Below are 19830 nucleotides of genomic sequence, written 5' to 3'. Positions count from 1 at the left end.
AATCAGACTTTTACTTAAAATTCTCACAGGTCCCCTGTTCTGGGAGCTCTGAAAAGGAACCTCGCTGGCAGCTGGGGTTCCTGGAAGCCTCAACAGGCTCCTACTGAACCTCCAGAAATGGGTGAAATTTGAAGAGTTCAGGGGTCAGGACACTGTTTCACTAAGGGCCACTTAGTACATATCTGACTTTCAGGCCACAGAACCTCTTGTGTCTCTCAGCCCTGGATCACGCCTAAGCAAATGGGCACCAGGCCTTATTTTAAAAATCCAGTAGCAATCGGATTTGGTCCAAGAAGTAGAGCTCCCCAACCTCTGGAATACAGGGCTGAAGCTGGGCAGACACTTGGGAGAGGGCTTGGTCTGTGGTATCTACCATGCAGATGCCCAGAAGCTGGAATAAAGATGGAGGAAGCTGCCCAGCTGGGGCAGGAGTGTCTGTGGGAAGTAGTGGGAAGCAGGGATAGTCAGCGTCCTCGCCAGCCGACGTTGACTTCACAAACCAGCTGGCCACTCCAACAGAAGCCTATTGTCTCTTCACTCTAGAGGCTCAAAGTCCAAGGTCAAGGTGTTAGCAGGTTCCTTTCTCTAAGGTCTCTCTTGTTCGCGTGAGGATGGTTGTTTTTTTCCCCTGTGTCTCCACATGTCGCCCCTCTCTAAGTGACTGTGTCCAAATTTCTTCTTCAGATGACACCGGTCATGACCTTATTTTCACTTAATTGCCTCTTTAAAGACTCTGTCTCCAAATACAGCTCAGAGGTATGGGGTTAGAACTTTTCTGTCAGTGCTTATTTCTGAGGGAACAGATTCAGCCATCAGAGAAATTGGATGAACCAGACTTAGGGAGTTTCAGACTCCAGATTAGAGTCAGTGAAGTAAGAAATCAGGAATCCTTTTGCTTGTTAGCCAGCACTCTGATTAGCATTTTGAGAAAATGAATACTAATTATAACATTCATATGCAAAAAGGACAATACAGTGGGCATTTGCCAAGGAGATGGCAAAGTAATTCTTCAGCTCCATCCAAGAGTACATGCATGCCTGGACAACTGGATCCCAGCCCTCTGGCTGAGCCAGGACTCAGCCCATGCGCTCCATATGGCCCCTCTCAGCGCTGCAGAAGTCCAGGGGGGTGGTGAGAAATGCCCTCAGCCCCTAACTCCCAGCTTCTGCCTGGGGTCTGGCCCAGATGCTCCAGGCCTCTTCACCAAAATTTGAGTTCTCTGACCTTGGGTAATGAGGTTCCCAGTCACGTTCCAGGGTGAAGACTGGGCATTTCTCTTAACAAATCTAAAAGAGCTCAGACATCCCTGCTGACAGTCACAACAGGACACTGCAGCTCTCTATGGTAGGGTCAGTGACCATGCTGTCTTGGGTCACCAGAGAGCTCAGAACTAGATAGAGTCCTCCCTCTCTCCCCAAGTTCATTCGTCATTCTCTCGTTTGAAGCTTTGCTCTAACGTCACCCAGGCAGTCACAAGGCTGAGACTGAAGACCTCAAGGAGCAAAGCCAGCTATTTCCTATGTGTATGTTCTCAGCATCTCCTCTTGGCCTCAGGGATGGGAAGGAAGGGAGGCCGAAAAGAAAGGTAGAGGCAGGAATTCCTATGAAGATGCTGCACACTTTTCCTCAGGGTTGATTACTAAGTAACCCTAGTTACTCTTCCTTTATCACAACTAAAATTGCTCTTAACTCCCAAGCTTTGGCCAGCACCCGAACACAGTCATTGTTTATCCCCAAGAAGCTGGACCATCTTTGACCACATAGTGCTTCGTGCTGGCATCACAATGGCTGGATGAGATCTCATTTCTTTTCACTGGAAGCACGAGCGTGAACACACTGGAACAGGCTGGAGCAGATGCACCACCTGGAGATTTGTTTGAAACAGTAGAAGTCATTGCCTGGAGACAGCCATTTTGTAGAGAGGATTGTGATACCAGGGCCTGCTTTTTGTTGGGCGGCCACAGCTGGCCGCTGACCTTGCGGCCATCCTTTCAAAGCTCAACCAGGTGCTGATGGAAGATTCCCAAATATTGATACCGATGTTCACAACAGCTTGCGTCTAGGCTCCTCCTCCAGCACGCCAAATTACGTGACTTCTGCTTTCAAGGGATTATTGCATTTTAGAAGTGGTTTATTACAATCTCCCCGGGATCAACATACCACTTTTTCCCCAACAGATCAGGAGGGACATTGGTTGTACCAATCAAGCAGAAATTGTCACCAAGAGTAGATGTTTTATGAAGAGAAGACTTTAATTCAAGATTAATGTCAGTTGTTGACAAGATGGAGACTACCCAAGTCATCTTGGCATCTGTGATAGTGCCGTAAATGTAATGACGCGATCCACCACCTACAACAGCAGCTGTTCCTCATGCTTGCACAAAAACCTCATTTTCTTTTGGAGACATCTCAGTATGTCGGGAACAGGGTAACCCAGAAACCTTTATTTGATCCACAGAACCTGCAACACTGATGCCAAAACCCAAAACTGATGGTGCGTCTGCATAAAACGTCCAAGTGTTTTGGGTGTCCCATCATTAGCCAAGGAGCTTGTCCCCCACACACCACCACATAGACAGGCAGGAACTTGGTGAGATGAGGTGACCCCATGTTTAGTCCTTATGCCTTTATCCCTCCAAGCAAAAGACCATTTATTATAACCGTCAGCACTCTCAATAGAAACATAGATTTTTCTAGAAGGGAAATTTGCATAAATCATTTATCTCAGCTCATAACTGTCAGTGCTTTTGTTCATATAGGATTTTTGAGAAGTGAAAATATAATGCTATAGGGTTTATCCCAAGCTTTGGATTTTAAAGATGTGTGTTTGAGACCTGACCCTTTACATAGGTTAAAATAAGCCTGCTGCTTTTCTGTGCAGAACCAGGCTTCAAAATTCTCACTGACAAGCAACATTCCAGAATGTATATGGCACATGATCCAAAGTCCAAGAGAAGCTGAAATGAAGACACACCTAAAACTTCTCCTTGTGCCCTTTTCTGGATCCAAGGGCCACCTACCACTCCTTACCGGGGCCTGTGCCTCCTTTTCTGAGTAGTAACAGAATGGCCACTTCGTTCATTGCTAAGTCACTCCTCACTCCTCCCTAGAGGCCTCCTGGGGGCCCAGCATAGGCCATGCAGCTCCACCCCTATTTCAGTGAAGGGGAAAATACTCTTCTTCAGATTCCCTCTAAGACACTTGACACCCAGAACCCAAAGCGCATGGCAAAGCCCAGAATTCCTTCTCTAGCATTTACAATAACGGGTGTCTACACTCCCACTAGCTCCTTCGTCGCCACTACAACTGCCCAAGAGAACTGCAGAATTCTTCTCCCTTACAAACAAACCACTTCTGAAGACCACTCATTGACAAGCAATTTAGCAACTTGTTTGACATTTGAAGCTGATTAAAGGCAGATACGTATATGTTCTGTGTAAGATTGAGTCAGAGGTACCTGGTGGGTCTTTACTGGATGGAATTAAAGATTGGACTGGACAAAAGGGCTGGTGGGTCAGTGCATTCTTTATTCACCTGCAAATTGGAAAGGAGACACTTTGGTGTAGGTGAGAAAGTCCTTGAATCCGCCATAAGTGGGAGAGAAGTCAAGTCACCCGCCATGTTGTTTGTAGCAGTCACACACCACCACATAGACAGGCAGAAACTTGGTGAGATCAGGTGACCCCATGTTTAGTTCTTAGGCCATTTGAACCTGTAAAAGAAGCTGCAGGGACAGCAGTGAGCCCTGGGGAAGCCCACTGAGCCCGGGGTAAGCCCAGTGAGCCCGGAGGAAGCCCAGTGAGCCCTGGGGAAGCCCAGTGAGCCCTGGGGAAGATAAATTGAGCCCGGGGGAAGCCCCCTCCTCAAAGCCACTAACCAGATATGTCAGTGCAGACCGCACCTCTGCCAGAGTAATTCCATTTCCCTGGGGGCCATCAATTGTCCATCATTTGTCTTGTGTTGTTAATTAAGTTGATTTTGGGGTTTTGGTTCTATTTTGTTATGTTTTCTTCTATGTTTTGGTTTATTGCTTCTTGTAATTTTTTAAGTTTATTTTTGGAGATGAAAACGGATGTTCATGTGAAAGCTGAGTTCCTTGTTTTTTCTTTTGCCCGTGGTCGCCTGCATGTTCTCTGTTGATGTCCTCCTCCTGGTTCTTGACACTGACCATCTTGTCTGTGAAAGGAGGCGCTCCAGCGGGCTTGCTTGATCAGAAGAAAGGGAAGTTTGCTTGGTTTAGTCACTCCACAGAAACCCATGGTAATGTCGCCCTGTGCTCTGTGTATACATATGTGTTGGTGCTCACCAAAGTGGACGGGAGGGTGTTGCTCTTGATGTTTATGATGCAATGGCTGTGTGTGTGTGTGTGTGTGCGCGCGCGTGCACACGCGCAGAGAGAGAGAGAGAGAGAGAGAGTGCCTGGCCATCTGTCCCACTCAAAGCCCCTGCCACTCTCTTGGCATGAGTCAAGTCAGCCACCATGGCAATCAGCAGCATTTGTTCCTTGGTAAAGCCCCTCCTTTGACAAGTGCCAGCCAAGATTGAGGTCACCATACCTGCCAACTTGATACCAATGCAGGGAGTGCCTGGCTTTGTATATCACACCGCCCCCGATGCCCAGGCCTGCTATCACGAGTGTCCTCACAGCCTGCACCAGCACTGCCACACCCACACACTAGCTCCAAGCACATGAGGGCTCTCTGGGAGCAAAGTATCAAAAAGTCAGATAGCCCTGGAGCATTAAAGGAACCTTAATCGGGGGCGGTTGGAGAAGTGGATGATAAGTCTGCAGGCGCTTCAGTTTTATGGATTTTTTTTTCAATGTACATTAAGCTTCAAGAAACCCTGGAACAGTCATCCCCAGTGTTCAAAATGCCCCTAAGTCTGGCCTCACTCACCAGCTCCTCAGACCTTAGGCTGTCAAGGGAGCATAGGCGCTATAAAATCAGACACCACTGTCGGGCTCTTCACCACTCCTTTGGTGTTCCCAGAATCTGATTCAGATTCAAAAACCTGTCTGGTTTTAGAGCCGAGAGAGGGGAAACGGCCAACCTGAGGGCATCAAAGTGAGTGTGACAGGGACATAGGTCGTCATGGCCCTGGAGCCACCCAGCCCACGGCAGGCACTCAGCCACCTATACCAGACCCCACCCATGAAGTGAAGGAGACAGGTTAGAGCTGACTCACATCTGAAGTCCCAGCCAGCCCCAGACACCTTTGATATGACATCTGGATTTCTTTTTCACCCAACTTTATTGAAAATAAGTCCTAAGTAGAGAGGTCTCTGCCACAGGAACATATGGTAAGTTGTCAACTTTCGCTTCGTACCTTCTGTTTTCTTGACATGAGTCTCTTCTCACATTCCACGTCCACCTCTGTTATCCACGTAGCCAGTACAAGTCTTTCCTGGGCTGTGGCCACCACCTGGGGACCTGTCACCTGGTTTGCCCATCCACTGATGCTCCCCCCGCAGGACTGCAGATTCTGCATCTGCTGGGGCATGCTGGACCCCGCTGCCAGCAAAGCTGCCCTGTTTTGCAAGGGGAGCTGAGCCGGGCTAGAGGGCACATGGCCATTCTCAACAACGAGGGTTGGCAAAAATAAGAAGCGTGTTGTGTCATATAAAAGGGTACCAGACGTGTAAAAGAAGGATTTTCTTGAGTTAAACTTTTATTTGGAATAAAGTAATTGAAAGCATGGCTGTTTCTCAGCCACCAAACTGGATGCCCAGCTAGGAAGCCCCCATGGCCATCAGGGGGCCGAGTCAGGAGCCGGGCCTGGCAGCTGGCTCTCGTGGGGATGGGATGTTTGGATCCCGAGTCAGCCGCTGAGCTGGATACATCCATTACCGGAAGCGGAAATGACACTCTTGGCAAGAAAGCTGAGGCCACATTTAAACTTAATCTGGAGGATGTCCCCATCCCTAATGTCTCAGCAGCAGTTTGAGTCTTAGGACCAGACTCTCACCCCAAGTCGTCCTCCGTTTCAGGTGTGGTCCTGGGCGTGACTGCATCAAGGCCAGCGTGGCCTATGGGGAAAGGGGCATCCTCCACATCCACCTACTGGTTGGCACAAATGCCAAAAAATGTCCTTCCTATAGAAACGATGGACCCTAAGTTTAGAGGCGGAGCCCTTTAGAATTGATGGATGGAAAGAAATAAGAGAAACAGAACATTTTCCTGAACGTTCCTCTTTGTATGGCAAGTGGTGGATGCAAGTCGAAAAGTTGATTCCATGTTTCCAAGGCCCCACAGCTGAGGGCAGAGAAACATTCAGCGTTTTCAGGGCGTCACCTGTAAGTTACACAGTCTTGCCCCCAGACCTCTTCCCATATTCCCACCAGCTGACAGTGTCCTGGGCAGCAAAGGTGACCCCAGACGAGAGCGGCCATGTCAGTCAGGGCCCCGCCAGGGCCTCAGCCTTGCCCAGCGGCTCCCTGCCCCAGCAGTGCTCCGCCTGGGGTGGGTATGATGCCAACTAGTACTTCTCCCCCTTCCCCTCCCCACTCAACGCCTTGCTCTGCACCCTTTGACTCTTGCAGTGAGCATGCCCACAAGTGAGACTGAGTCTGTCAACACCGAAAACGTGGCTGGCGGTGGCATCGAAGGAGAAAACTGCGGGGCCAGGCTGGCGTGAGTAGGCATGGCAAGCCCAGGGGTGGGGGCGCCAGGGGGCGCGAGGGAGGCTGCTTCCTGGAGGCAGAATGTGCAGACTGGCCCCTGGGAAGGCAGAGAGCAGAGCTGGCCGCCAGGCAGGAGCTGCGGCCTGGCTCAGAGGCCCGGCAGGGATGCAGCTTCCGTTGAACCTGCTCTTCAATTCAGCACTGGTGTCTGACTCGGATTCTGAACCCCTTTCCAGCACATCAGAGAAATCCAGGCGGGGGCGGGGGCGGGGGAGGTGGGGTACAGGGTGGGGGGGCTCCGACGTCTGTTTCTTCCCGGCCCCTCTCACCCCCTTTCACAAGAGGGAGTTGTGTTAGGGTCCCTGGGTCCTGCTAACTACCCTTTCCATTCTGCTTAATGTGACCTGGAAGGAGAGCAAACAGGTAAGAAAATATCCTGGGAGGTGATAATATGTCTGTCCTCACCTGCAGTGCTACGTTCTCCCGCGAGTGAAGGGAAACAGGTGCCAGAATGCCAACTCAAGTTAGAAATTCCCCTGTGGCTCGCCTCACGCCTAGCCCACCGCCCCCTCTACAGACCCAGCCTCTGTGCTCATGGCTTCCCTTTCCCAGGTCAAGCCCTAGCCCTGACTCTGGTCTGGAGCTAGACCAGCTGTCAGTAGGCCAGTATGGCAGGAACAATTCATATACAGTTACCACAAGGAGCCATTTAGTTCTTAAAAATGGAAATGTGTGTTGCCTGGAAATGTTCCCCTCAGAAGCCAAGGGCTGAACTGCTAAAAGTTAGCAAACTGCTGGCTTCATGACCGGTGTCCCAGAGAACAGAGGCCAAAGGTAAAGTCAGGTTCGAGCAGTGACCTTGAGAATGAGGCCTCCTAGCTCTGATCAAGGGTCCGCTTGGATGTAGCCACGGCTTTTCCTGTAGCTTTGGATGGTTGAGGTGTGTGCACTCAGCCTGGTCGCTGAAGGAGCTGCCAGCGGAAGGCTCTGGGTAGGACCAGCCCCAAGAAACATGAGGTTCTAGTCAGCCGCCTCTCAGCCCGCCTCTCACATGACTCGGTAGCCTGGGCACATCCCAGCCCTCTTAAGAAGGTCGGTTGTGGGTAGTTCTAAACACACGCCAGCTTTGAGAATGCCTCCGAGCAGAACACGGCTTAGGAACAGCCCAGCTTGGGTGACTTCTATTTCCAGGGTCCGCAGGGCCTTCGGTATCACTCACTCTGACAGCGGCACCAGGGAGTCTGCTCTGAAGCTCTCTCAGCCTCATCGGGAAGCAATTATTGTCAAAATGTTGTTAAAATACGGAGCTAATTACATTTTTAAGTTGCAGTCCAAGCTTTTCCCTCTTCTCTTCTTTTGGAACCACACAAAACAAGCACTCAAGTTTCTAGAAGTGGGCCCCAGACAGCCACACGAGGAAGAGACAGACAAAGCTTTTATGTCAGTTCTAGGCTGTTCCCTTGCTTTGACACCAAGAGGACAGTGGGCGAGGAGATGATGGAGGATATTGCAGCCCTGGCTTCTGGCCTTGGCCCAAGTTACAGATCAAGAGGAACCAGGGATCTGGCACCAGGAAGCCACTGGAAAGTAGCTGCCAGAGCACATGGAGGCTGCTGGAAGGAGAATACGAGCATTCCCCACCGAGGGGGCTGGCCTCTCCATGCCTGTCATGTCTTTGCGCCTAGAGCAGTAGCCCCCAAGAGCATCCTTACTGAAACACCTGTTCTGAATATAAAATACCCAGTCGTTGTCCGTCATATGCCACGGACTTTAAAAGTGATGGTCTTCGCCATCCCCCTACTCACCTCCCTCACCCCCTCCCGGCCTTAGACAGTGATGATCTGAGAGAAACAGCCAGTGACAGGCCAGGGCTGAAATGCATGTGATGTAGGGGAGACAGTGAGAAGTGAGCATTTTTAAAACAAAGAGTTCAAAGCCTTTTTACTGTAGCTGAAGTCAGAATGAGTACTAACATCAAGGCGAAGACCTGCATGAATATGTCTCTTGAGGTCAGGGGCAGAGGGAAAGGAGCTAGGGAGGGAGCAGAAGTTTGAAGACAGAAAATGTTAAGGATCATGAAATAAACACCGTCACTGGGTCTTTCTGATCGCTCCCAGACTAAGGGCAGTCTTAACTCTAGCTCTCAGCGTGGCCCCACAGCCAAGTGATTGTTGTCCTCAACCCAAGGCAGACTCCACTCCCAGCTGGAGGGACTTGGAGGTCTCACAGAGACAGCAAGACATGGCGCTCCACAGATGCAGGGGTGTGGGGGGGGGTGATGAGGCTCAGATCTGAACAGGCACGGAGCCACACATCAAAGGTGTCTGTGGGAATACCACTGACGAGGTTAGAGGACAAGGGCTGTTCCTGGAAGGATGGAAGCCCAAGGACAGGACCTCAGGAACTGACCTTCAGAAGGATAAGAACAAGTAATGAAAGAAGGAGGTGTCAGAGAACAGACAGCACTGCTGGTTTGGAAGCCGAGAAAGAAGTAATTTCAAGACAGAGCTGTTTGGACATTTATTCAGTCACACTCGCAGCTTGGTGCCAGATGATAGCTGAGAAGTAAACTGGCATCATCTCAGTGGAGCTTCCAACCTGGTGTGAACATGAGATCAAATAAGTAATAAGTAAATAAGTCGTTATAAATCGGGCTAAGTGTTAGGAAGGGAAAGTAACGATAAGGTCAGGTTAGCAACAGAGGGAGTAACTGATTTAGACTGGTAGGTTAGCAAAAGCTACTCGAAGAATTAAAATTTAAGCTGAGATGTGGAGTGAACATAGAGTATTGAGGTGAAGAGTAAGGATAAATGTTCTAGTTAGAGGAACTGAGGAAAGCCCGTTGGCCAGGGCAGTGGGTGAAGAGGGCTGCTAGAATCCTTCACACTCTTGGTTTTCGCCACACTCAGGACTGTGAGAGGCCTTGAGTGATCATAGCAACAGGGAGCTGGGCAGGTGGGTTGGTTTGGTTAGTTTTGCATTCTTGAAGGCTGACTTTGATGTTCAAAAAAGAATGGGTCAGAGTGAGGTCAGTGGGGGGCAGACAGACAGGTGGCACCATCACCCAGGCTGGAGACAGGTGGCTCAGACTGGAGTCACACATGGAGACGGAAGGACGGGGGGCTGTTGAGTGTCCTGGAGCTGGGCCCTGCAGGATGTCAGGGTGCGCTGAGGGTGGGAGTAGGGTCTCTGTGAAGGGGACAGTGTGGAAAGAGCCCACAGAGAGCCGTCCCCCCAGACGCAGAGCCTTGGGAAGGAGAGGGCACCAGAGGCTAGAAGAAAACACCTGGCACCAGTGGCCAAGGGAGGCCTGGTGTTTCATCATAGTCTAGACTGGACATTCTTGACGGCAGAGCAGAAGTCAGTGATAAGGAGGGACCCGAAGGAACTGGAACAGAAGTGAGTGTCTGTTGGAAGAAATTATAAGAGAGGGTGGTTGGCTTCAGAGATGGTGTGAGACGCTGCATTTCTGCTTCCCCTCTGGGCTGGAAGAGACCTGACATCAGAAGGCCTAGACACTAGTCTCAGTCAGCCCCCTACTGGCTGGAGACCTCAAACAAACACCTCTGTCCTGAGTCTCAGTCTCAGCCCCTGGGATGTGAAGGGTTCGGCCCCACGGTTGGGAAGGCCCTAAAGCCACACTGAGACCACTGCAGCAGATCACCTTCACCTCTTTTACCTATTGGGCTTCCAAGGAAAAGTCCCTAAGGATAAAGCCTCCTACAGCTTGACAAGTTACAATCCAGAGATCCTGGTAGAATCTCGGGGATCCTCCTAACCCTCCAGGCCTAGCGTTCTATAAAGAACAGAAGCAGGCTCTGATGAAGTCTGTGTCAGGAGTGACACTGGGTCTTTCTCGTCACACAACATGGGTATTTGGTGTTCTATAACTGAAGGACACTAGAGGCGATGCAGGCCAGTGAGTCACGGGGGGTGGGGGGGGGTCACGGATAGCTGAAGCCACAGTGGAGACTGACGTCATGTATGTGGAGTCAGACTCGCAACAGCTCAACCTCATGTTTGGCAGGAAGAGCTAAAAACAGATACTGGTATGAACTAGGATGGGGATTAAGTCAAATATACACAGCAGAGGCCCAGACAGTGTAGGAGTCTGCCTTGGGTTGAAGACAACACTCTCTTGGCCATGGAGAACTACAAGTTAAGCCTGGTGTCCGCCTGGGAGTTCTGGACTCATGTGCGTGTCAGAAAGACACAGTGACAGCAAAAATTGGGTTCAGTGGAAGAGCAGAAAGGGTAACAGCAAAGGAGACTCCGGCAGAGATGAGGAGCAGCTAAGTCAACACCCAAAGTTGAAGCCCAGCTCTGAGAGGACAGGTGCAGGGTTTGACCCCTGAGGCTGGCAACTGTGGCTGGTGTGTAGCTGTGGAGTCAAGGAATCGAGTCAGATGATGGTGACATGGCTGGTGGCCACAGTGCCATAGGGTAGATGCTAAAGGCAGCTGGAGCCAGTTCAGGGAAACACTGTTTCACAGCCAGAAGTAAACATGGCGTTCTTGACTCTAAGGAGAGAGGCTGGAACTATAAATAACTCCCAAGAAGTTCAAGACTTGTCAAATACTGACAAAGGCAAATTGAGCAAGTAAAACAAAGAGAGTTTTGAGTTTGACTCTATTTTGAATTTTAATTTTGAATGCAGGGGGTGAGGGCCAGGGTTTCCTAGAAAGTTTACCTTGGAGATTTGGACAGAGAATGTCTTGGGTTGAATGAACTTCAGCTCCAAAAGGAATCTGTTCTGATGGTCTCATGTGTTAGATTCTTTCTTTAATGCCCTGCCCTTTCAAAAACCCACTTAAAACGTAAGATAAGGCCTTAAGAATAGAGTAGAGTAGAATGGAACAGAACGGAATAGAATAGCATAGCATGAAGATACTAGAAAAATAACTACAGAAATAGTAAATTCCACCTCTAGAATAACAATGATGAGAAAAGCCAAGAAGCTTTGAGCAAGCTGTGCATGTCCCATGTGGATGGAGAAGTTGGAGGCCTCTCCTGTTCTGAGAACTCTCTTTAACCTGAAATGATTTATGAGTGGAATTTACTATTTCTGTAATTATTATTCTAGTGTCTTCCAGGCTATTCTATTCTATTCTGTTCTGTTCTGTTCTTTTCTACTCTACTCTACTGTATTCTTAAGCCCTTATGTTTTAAGTGGATTCTTGAAGAGCAGGACATTAAAGGAAGAATCAAACACATGAGACCATCATTACAGTGGGAGTCAGTGAGAGGAAGGGTTCATCATATGTGGGACAGCCCAGGACCCCCACCTGCCCCCAGCTCCAGCTCTCGTCAGTGGGCTAACCAGCTTCCCAAACCCAGAGCTGGTGTTTACCTCCCTGGCTGAAGAATAGCGAGGCCCCCCTGTTTTCATGAAATGGGGTCCTGGGGAGTCCCACCTATGCATGGGAACACAGAGGAATCCTGGCATCGAGACTTTACAGAGTCCTGAACCCAGCTCTTCTAAAGGCTGGCTTTTTCTTTGTCTCTAAACACATGCCACTTGAACAATACCCTCTCCCTCGTAAGCAGGGGAGCTTAGGTTATGTGATGCTTAGGAAGTCGTGTTTCAGCCCCAATAAGCCTGAAGTGCTCACCATTCCCTGAGAACAGCAGCAACAGCAAAGATCAGTCTTCAAGTGTCCAAGGTTGTAGCCTCAGGATGTGTAACTAAGTAGAAAATAAAGTCTCGCCCCATTTCCTCCCCTTCATAATGTGCCAGAATGCCAAGGGAGACCCCTCAGTCAATGACTGAGCTAGAACCAGGACCTCATTGGAAACAGCCCTGGCCCTCCCCTGTGCCCACATCCCAGAGTCATTTCCTTGGGAGCTATAAAAACACTCTGACTCCAGTTCTCGCATTGGAGACACACTGGGGCTGAGAGAGCCTTCTGGAAGGGCATGTGGTCTGCACTGCAGTGCACCCCGGAGAGGATCACTGAGATATTTCTGAGAGACCTGGGGCCGCGCCAGGCTCTGTAGACAGAGTCACAGGGCTAAAAGTCATGCTCTTCACTTTAGCTTGTTTACCAGCAGGACAGTTAATGGCCCAACAGGAAGTCTGGGGAGACCCTGAAGGTCCCACGCTCGGCACAGCTAGGCTGGAGAAGAGAGCACCCCGGATTCCCCACCACCCAATTAGCAGCTGGAAAACATTTGTTTCCCCCATTAAACTGTGGCTCTAAATAAAAATGCTGCCCTTGGCTCCCGGTCCCCCTCCCACATGCTTTGTTAACATGTGATTAAAGCCTCCAGCCCTAGCAGGCCGTCTTCGGGGGTGGGGAAAGGTTATTAGCTAACTGTTCAGAGCAGTAAAGGCACTTGGCTCAGATTCCCAGTGCCCCAGAGATATAATTATCTCATGCACGATGGCTTTGCCACCTGTCACATCTTCTGGTTTAATTTTTTTTAATAAAAAATAACGAGAGGGTTGTTTACTTGCTGTGTGACGGCGCGCCTCTGCAGAGCTGGGACACCATGGGCTCACGGCGGTCGTCTCCCCACTTACCCACTCCTGTTTGCACTCTGCGTGGCTCTTTGTCTTTCCACCGCTGTCTGCATCCTTCTTCGGTGCCAGCTTGAGTCTGCGTCTTCACCTGGTGCGTGCAGGCGCTGCCGCTCTGCCTGCTCTCGCCGGCGTTCTGTCCCCCAACACCCCAGCCTCTTCTGACCAGTCGAGTCCACGTTTCCGTCTCCAGGGCTTGCACTCTCCATCCCTGCTCCCCTCCTTTGCCAAGGCTGCCTTCTGCAGGCTGCCCTGCGCTCCCGTGGGAACTATGAGTCTCCTTGAAGCTTCCGCCTTCCTTCCGAGCCCACCCACTCCACCCCATGACCCTCGGGTCAGCCGTCAGTCCCTTCCCTCTGCTGCAGCCTCCAAGTGCCCCCTCCAGGTTCCAGGGATGACGTGGCAGCCTGGGCTTTTCCCAGGTCGTGGCCCTCAGGCCTGGGATGGCAGTGGCCCACCGCTGTTTCCAGGGGGGTCTCATGCTTGCCTGCACTTCCCACCCCAGGGCTGGTGGGGTGCTGTTGAGACAGCAGTGGGGTCCCAGCTGACATGTTCCTGCCCTGCTTTCTGGCGGCTAAGCCTCTGTGTCTTCAGGAGAGGCCTGCCTTGCCCCTGTGTCCCTCCCGGAGGGGCAGCAGCCCTGACCCGCCCCTCACCTGACCTCGATGAGCCTGCGGGACAGACACGGGTCTTCCCAGAACACAGTGCCGAAGAATCTAGATTCACAGATGCGTCCGCTGGACCGGCCCCGTCTCCGTATTGTATCCACAAGTCTGCCAAGAGCGGCTGAGCAGTGGGGCCCTCTCTCTCCCGGGGCGTTCTGATTCCCACGCCCAGTCACCCCAAACCTCGCAGGGTTGCTAGCATCACTGAAACGATAGAAAGTGTGTGTGATATTTAGTGACCTTTGCTCTTCTTTCTCTTTCAGCCACCGGATCTCCAAATCCAAGTTCAGGTGCGTCAGGCTGCTCTTCTCTCTAGCTGTTCACCCCGCTGTACCCCACTGTCTTTGGGTAGACTGAGGTGGCAGAGCCGTGGTGTTGGGGGGACCTTCTGTGAGGGTGACTTGGGCCCCAGTCAAGAAGAGGCTTAGGGATGTGTCGATTCAGAGCTGGTATCTGTGGAGTTTCCTCCTCTTTGGCAGGTGTGTCCCTAGGAGATTCTTTTATGGAGTAAAATATGCCTCCCCACGCCCCCCTCTCCATAAGGTGAAAGCCTGTTAAAACAATCCATCTTTGGAATCCAGTGTGTCAAGGACTCGGTAGCCACATGCCAGCAGATGTCAAGATTCTGCAGCCCACCAGTGGTGGTTTCTGTTTAGGACTATTAAAGGTGGGCAGGGAGTTGAAATGATATGAAAATGATCAAGGTAGGCGTGGGACAGTTTCTGTCTGTTGCCAAGGTCTCCACTACAGATGCAAGGAAAACATGCCCTCTGTTTTCCAACTGTCTGTAGCACAAGATTGAATAGCAGAAAAACATGGTAATACGGGCAGGCCCAGGGAGGGGGCTTGGGGGGATGGCAAGAGAGAGAAAATATCTGCACCTCGAAAATAACCATGTAAACAGTGCAGACACTGTTTTATTCCATAAAAGAATCTAAATCTTGAATTAAAAAAAATCAAGATATTCCTAATCACGTCCTCAGTTTAATAATGTCAGGTAATAGAGCTTCAGCCTGGCCTGTTTAACTTGGAAATCTGAATAATACAAGAACTGTTGGAACAGATTGGGGGGGGGGGGTTGGAATTCAGCAAGTCCCTGGACTTAAAATACTAGGGCAATACTAGAGTATTCTCTTGGGTAGCCAAGTGTTCACTCTGAGGAATTAGCTACAATAAGGAATTTTGGAACATTTGGTGTTAGCTGTTCAGAATAGGATTTAAACAGTTATGGAACAAATGACTCAGAAGCCTTTTGCTACTTGAAGGAATTGATTAAATAACCTGTTGGCGCTCCCAATCTCCATTTACGGAGTCCTCAAGCTGAGGAGACCGTCTCGCCCAGTCTGCTGTGAAATCGTCTCCACTGTCCCGTTAGTCCTGCCATGTCATAGGCCACAGGTCGCAGATCCAACCTCGCTCCCATCCCTAGTAGCTCACTTTAAAGTTCCTATAATGATCGTGTGTCCTTTGTCCTATATTTTCTTAAAAGATAGAAACCGAGCCCTCCCTGATGGTGCAATGGGTAAGGACGCACGCAGCATTGTAAGCTGGCTGCAGCCGCTTCAGTGCGAGTTCGATACCCGGCCCCAGAGGTGACCCACATGGCGCAGCAGACCTCTCCTGTCTCTCCCACTGCTCCCCTCAGCAGTGTACTTTGTTGATCTGCCTGTTCTGCTCCCCACTCTGTCTCTGGTGAAGCCTCTCACCATCCTGCACCTCAGGCTTGTACCCCATTTCTGTATGCATAAATAAACCTTTAAAAGAAAACAAAGGATAGCAAGCCCCTAGACAGAGCCTGAAGCGTCCACCATGTTGACGTTGCCTTTGATTCCCAGCCCCTGGCGAAACTGTGTGCTGAGCAAGCTGCTGTAGGTGCAGTAGCCCCTTCTCTTGCCCATCCTCCTGGGTCAGGAGATCTGGGGCTCATAAGCCTTGTCTTCAGTAGGGAGTTGGTAAATCTCTGTAGGGTTCTGTGCCAAACTGCCGGCCACATGTTCTTACTCTGTAGATGGCCACACCAGGTGAAACAAGGTCCCTTTCCACAAGGACCTGTGATCTCACGGAGAGGCAAGGGCCGTCTAATCAGACAGCTGGCAAGGCACGGGAAGCCCTCTCCTCTGAAGAACCTTTGCTGGCCCTTCCATGTTGACCCAGATGCCCTTGGAAGTGGCCCAGACTTCTCTGCCAAGGACACTGGCCGATTACTCACTGGGGACTGGGCATCACCCACATGGGTTTTGGCTGACAGAGCCTGCAGCTGTCATGCGTACTGTTGATTACCTAGAACCTAGCCCATGAGAAGTGTTTAACAAATACGAGTAATACAGACATTATGGAGGAGAGGAACTCTGAGGCTGGGAAGTTCATCCTGAAGAAGCTGGGTCTGAAGCTGAGCCTTAAAGAATGGGCAGGACCCAGCAGGTAGAGATGGTGGTAGTTGTCGGAGGTGGAGGAGGAGGGGGGGCGGGATGCATTCTCTCCGTGGAAAGCCAAGAACAGGGCCCTGGATTGAGAAAGTTTAGACGGAGGTGGGGAGCAGACATTCCCCATGGGTAGGCGACACTATAGAAGTTTGGAGAAGTGGATTAAACACCTTCATCTGTGTCCTGCTCTCCTATGTCTGTGCATGGGAAGACCTGAGGCCTGTTTCTAGAGCAAGCGACTTTTCCAGTCAGTGTGAAAGGAGCATGCATAGCAGGCAGATTTCTCCTCCCTATTTTATCATTTAATTTCTATATCCTCCATGCAGATGTAAACACACAAATAAATTTACACATTCTAATAAACCATTACATTTATTATACAGTAGAAAGCGTTGCCAGGAAACCAGTTGTCAAGCAAAGCTATATTTTGAAGAGTGGGAGGTGTATAATTATCTTTAAATACTTTCTCTGGATAGTAATTACCCCCACCCCCACCCAGCCCAAATCCATGTGACTCTCCTGACTGACTGCGGGGAACGGCGTGATCGAAGGGTCCCGTCCTGGCAGGCTGGTGGGTCCCAACCCATGGCACAGGGCTGCTGTGTGGCTTCCCCAGCCACGACCCCTACACGGCGGGGAAAGAAGATTCCCATCGAGTTCTCAGCCTTCAGCCGGCAGTCAGCTGACCCCAGTCAGTTCCATGTGCTGTGTTTTGGACTCTGAATAGCAATTATCAGTGATTTCTGAAACATGAGATGTTATCTATTTTAAACATAGGCTTTGCAACTACAATGTAAGCTATTTAAGATCAGATACAAGTTTGTCCTGAAATTTCATTTCTCAGGAAAAAAAAAATGCCTTCCCAATTCACTCACCAGCATTTCAAACCACCAATAACAGGAAAGATGTTGTCCTGACAAGATAAGACTCCTCAGCGCAAGATCTGGCAATTTCCAGAGGTCAGCTCTCACCCAGGACCACCCGAGCCCCCTGCCCATCCTTTCTCCCTCCTCGCCTCCTACCTGATCTCACTCTTGCCCAGAATGGAGTGTCTGAGGATGGAAGCGCCCCAAGGTGCATTTCAAAACCAAGAGTTTCTGAGCCTGCAGCATTTCCTCTCTGCCAGGGAATCCCCCAGGTAGCAGGCGAGTGTCCCCTACAAAGCTTTCATGCCCCCGAGAGAGGGGCATTCAAGCCCCCCCGTGACGGAGGGGTCAGAGCAGACACTCCTTCCTTCTCCCCTTGTTCTGCAAGCCAAACCCCAGGTTCTTCCTGCAGTTCTGTGGAAGCAACACCCTTCTTAGACCCCTCACTTTTCTGACCTCATTTTAACATTAGACTTTAAGATGGTAACCAAGGTTTGACAGCAGGACTTTCTGCGGGTGGTAGGTAGAAAACGAACAGAGTTAGAAATACAGCTGAAGGGGACTGTTGGGGCTGGGTGGGGACAGGGGGGCATAAGAGGGAGGGTCCCATCCCTGGAAACCGAGAACAAGATATTACTGTCTTCCTCCTCCTGCCTCTATGGGTTTCTCTCTGTGCCTGACCTACCAGCCCCTCAAATGCCCTTCTCCTCACAGTGACCTCCCTCCCTGCCCAGGGCCCTGCTCTCGCTTGTGCCTATGTAAAGAGGGGTCACCCTGCCCAGTCACCCCAGTTGGACACTGGCCATCCCTCCTACTCCCTTGCCCCTCGCCCTCACAATTTCAGAGTCCCGTCGGTGATAAAACCGTGGCCTGTTCCTCTCCAACCTGCATGGCCAAGAGCACCTTCCTCCTCCCACCCCTGACAGAGGTGTTTCAGTGGGGTTTGGTTTTCTAGCATCAGATCCCATCAGGTCGTTCTCCCTCTCCAAGCCTTTCCCAGGCCCTGCAAACCCCCTCCCCAGACTCCTCTCCAGCCCCCGCCCCCCAATACTTCCCTCCTTTGCTCAAAATAGACATTTGTTAGATGTTTGCTCAAGTGCGTTCCCAAAAATAGCCGTATGTTTTCTCTGTATCGAGAGAATGAAATCTGGGGAACCATGCAATCATAAGATGTTTCATTGGGTCACCTGGCTTAATGGTTCTCAGCCATGTTACACATTAGAACCACCCAGCAACTTTAAGATTCCAGTGACATTTCAGGGGGCCTTGGTAAATACCCAGTCCCCAGAGAATCAGGTGTAATTGGTTCAGGGACCTGGGTACTGGTAGAGGGGGAGGGAAGGGGTTGACTACTTGTTTAAGCTTCCCAGGTAATTCTGTGGCCAATCAGGTTTAGGGCCACTGAAAAGCCTCCTCGCATGAGCCCATGGGGGCATTGCTGGGACCTTGGCTGAGGCTCCAGGGCCATGTGGTATATGAACATGTGTGTGGTGCTTTGTATGTGCTTTTTTATCTGAACGGGGATCTCAACATTTGTCATTTTCTAATATGATTCTATTACCCCCTAAAAACACAGCGCCTCTGACCCAGACTCACCCCTCACACTTCACGCCTGAGGCAGTGTCCAGCAGGGGAGTCACAGCTCTGTCCCTGGGTGACCTTGGCCAGGGCGCTCAACCTCCACCACCTTCCCCCTTCTCCACCTCAAAATCGGGGTGATAGCTGCTGTACAGGACTGTTTAAAGAATTAGGGGGAAGGAGCCTAGTAGCGTCTAGGCCGGGTCGTTCAAGGTGACCTTCACTCCCAGTCCCAGCACTGCCACCGCTGCTGATAATACTCTCAATACCCCCAGTACTATTTCTAATAATGGCGTTATCGCTAAAAATTACTTACTAAGCACCTGCAGCTCGCTGCCAATGGCACATCGCCCTGCGGGACCTGCCTGCCGCTGAGAGAACCCCAGGAGTGGACAATGGGGGGTGTGCCCCCCACACAACTAAGCGGTCAGGCACAGCTAACACTACGGAAAGCTCATCCCCTCCCCACTGGGGCCGCCGCGCTCTCGGGCCACATCAGCAGGGTGAAGGAAGCCTCGCTGGTGTTTCCTGACTCTCACGCCGCCTCCCGCACACTCCGCAGCCGCTATTGGCGCCGGTGGAATCGCTTCTGCAGGAGGAAGTGTCGGGCCGCGGTCAAGTCCAATGTCTTCTACTGGCTGGTGATCTTCCTGGTGTTCCTCAACACGCTCACCATCGCCTCGGAGCATTACAACCAGCCCCACTGGCTCACAGAAGTTCAAGGTGAGAGGCAGCGCCAGGCGCTGGCCAGGTTTACCCCTGCTCAGCCCTGACCCCCAGGGAGGGACCCGCCCCCCGGCAGAAGGTGGGTGGGGGACGCGGCCGGTGGCGGTGGCTCTCGGCGGCGCCAGGGGCCGCGGCAGCTCTCAAGCGCCCAGTAAACTGTGCAGCCTTGCGGTAAACAGGCGGGCTCCCTGGGCCGCCCCACACTGCCTGACAGTCACTGCGGGGTCTCGGGGCAAGGACCTGGGTCCAGCTTGTTTGGCTCTCCCTGGCCCTGGGCTGCCAGCTTTTCAGTACTTCAGGCCTGGGCCCGGCTTCAAGGTGGGATTGCAGCAGCATGAGGAATCCCAGTAGGAGCCTGGGCACAAAGGATACGCCATGATGCTTAGTTCGCAGGCACCCCAGCCCCCTGGAAGAGGATCTCATGAGACAG

The 19830-nt window shown here is 51.1% G+C and overlaps 1 protein-coding gene across 16 annotated transcripts in view; it reads left to right on the top strand.

Annotated features, from left to right (window-relative positions):
- The window catches only part of CACNA1C (calcium channel, voltage-dependent, L type, alpha 1C subunit), a 528989-nt gene that overhangs the window by 414601 nt on the left and 94558 nt on the right, over positions 1-19830 (top strand). For 6 of the 16 annotated variants that reach the window (XM_012732386.1, XM_012732387.1, XM_012732382.1 and 3 more), the window contains exons 10-12: positions 6542-6632; positions 14071-14097; positions 19237-19397. In XM_012732386.1, the coding sequence (XP_012587840.1) occupies positions 6542-6632; positions 14071-14097; positions 19237-19397 (279 nt within the window). Of the gene's footprint in view, positions 1-4185; positions 4261-6541; positions 6633-7033; positions 7046-14070; positions 14098-19236; positions 19398-19830 lie in introns of all 16 variants that reach the window. The other 10 variants (XM_012732381.1, XM_012732380.1, XM_012732374.1 and 7 more) reach the window with 3 other exon arrangements.

Source organism: Condylura cristata, unplaced genomic scaffold (assembly GCF_000260355.1).
Source record: "Condylura cristata isolate star-nosed mole 26May11 unplaced genomic scaffold, ConCri1.0 scaffold00034, whole genome shotgun sequence".
Taxonomy (NCBI): Eukaryota; Metazoa; Chordata; class Mammalia; order Eulipotyphla; family Talpidae; genus Condylura; species Condylura cristata.
This window is presented reverse-complemented; position numbering and strand designations above follow the sequence as displayed.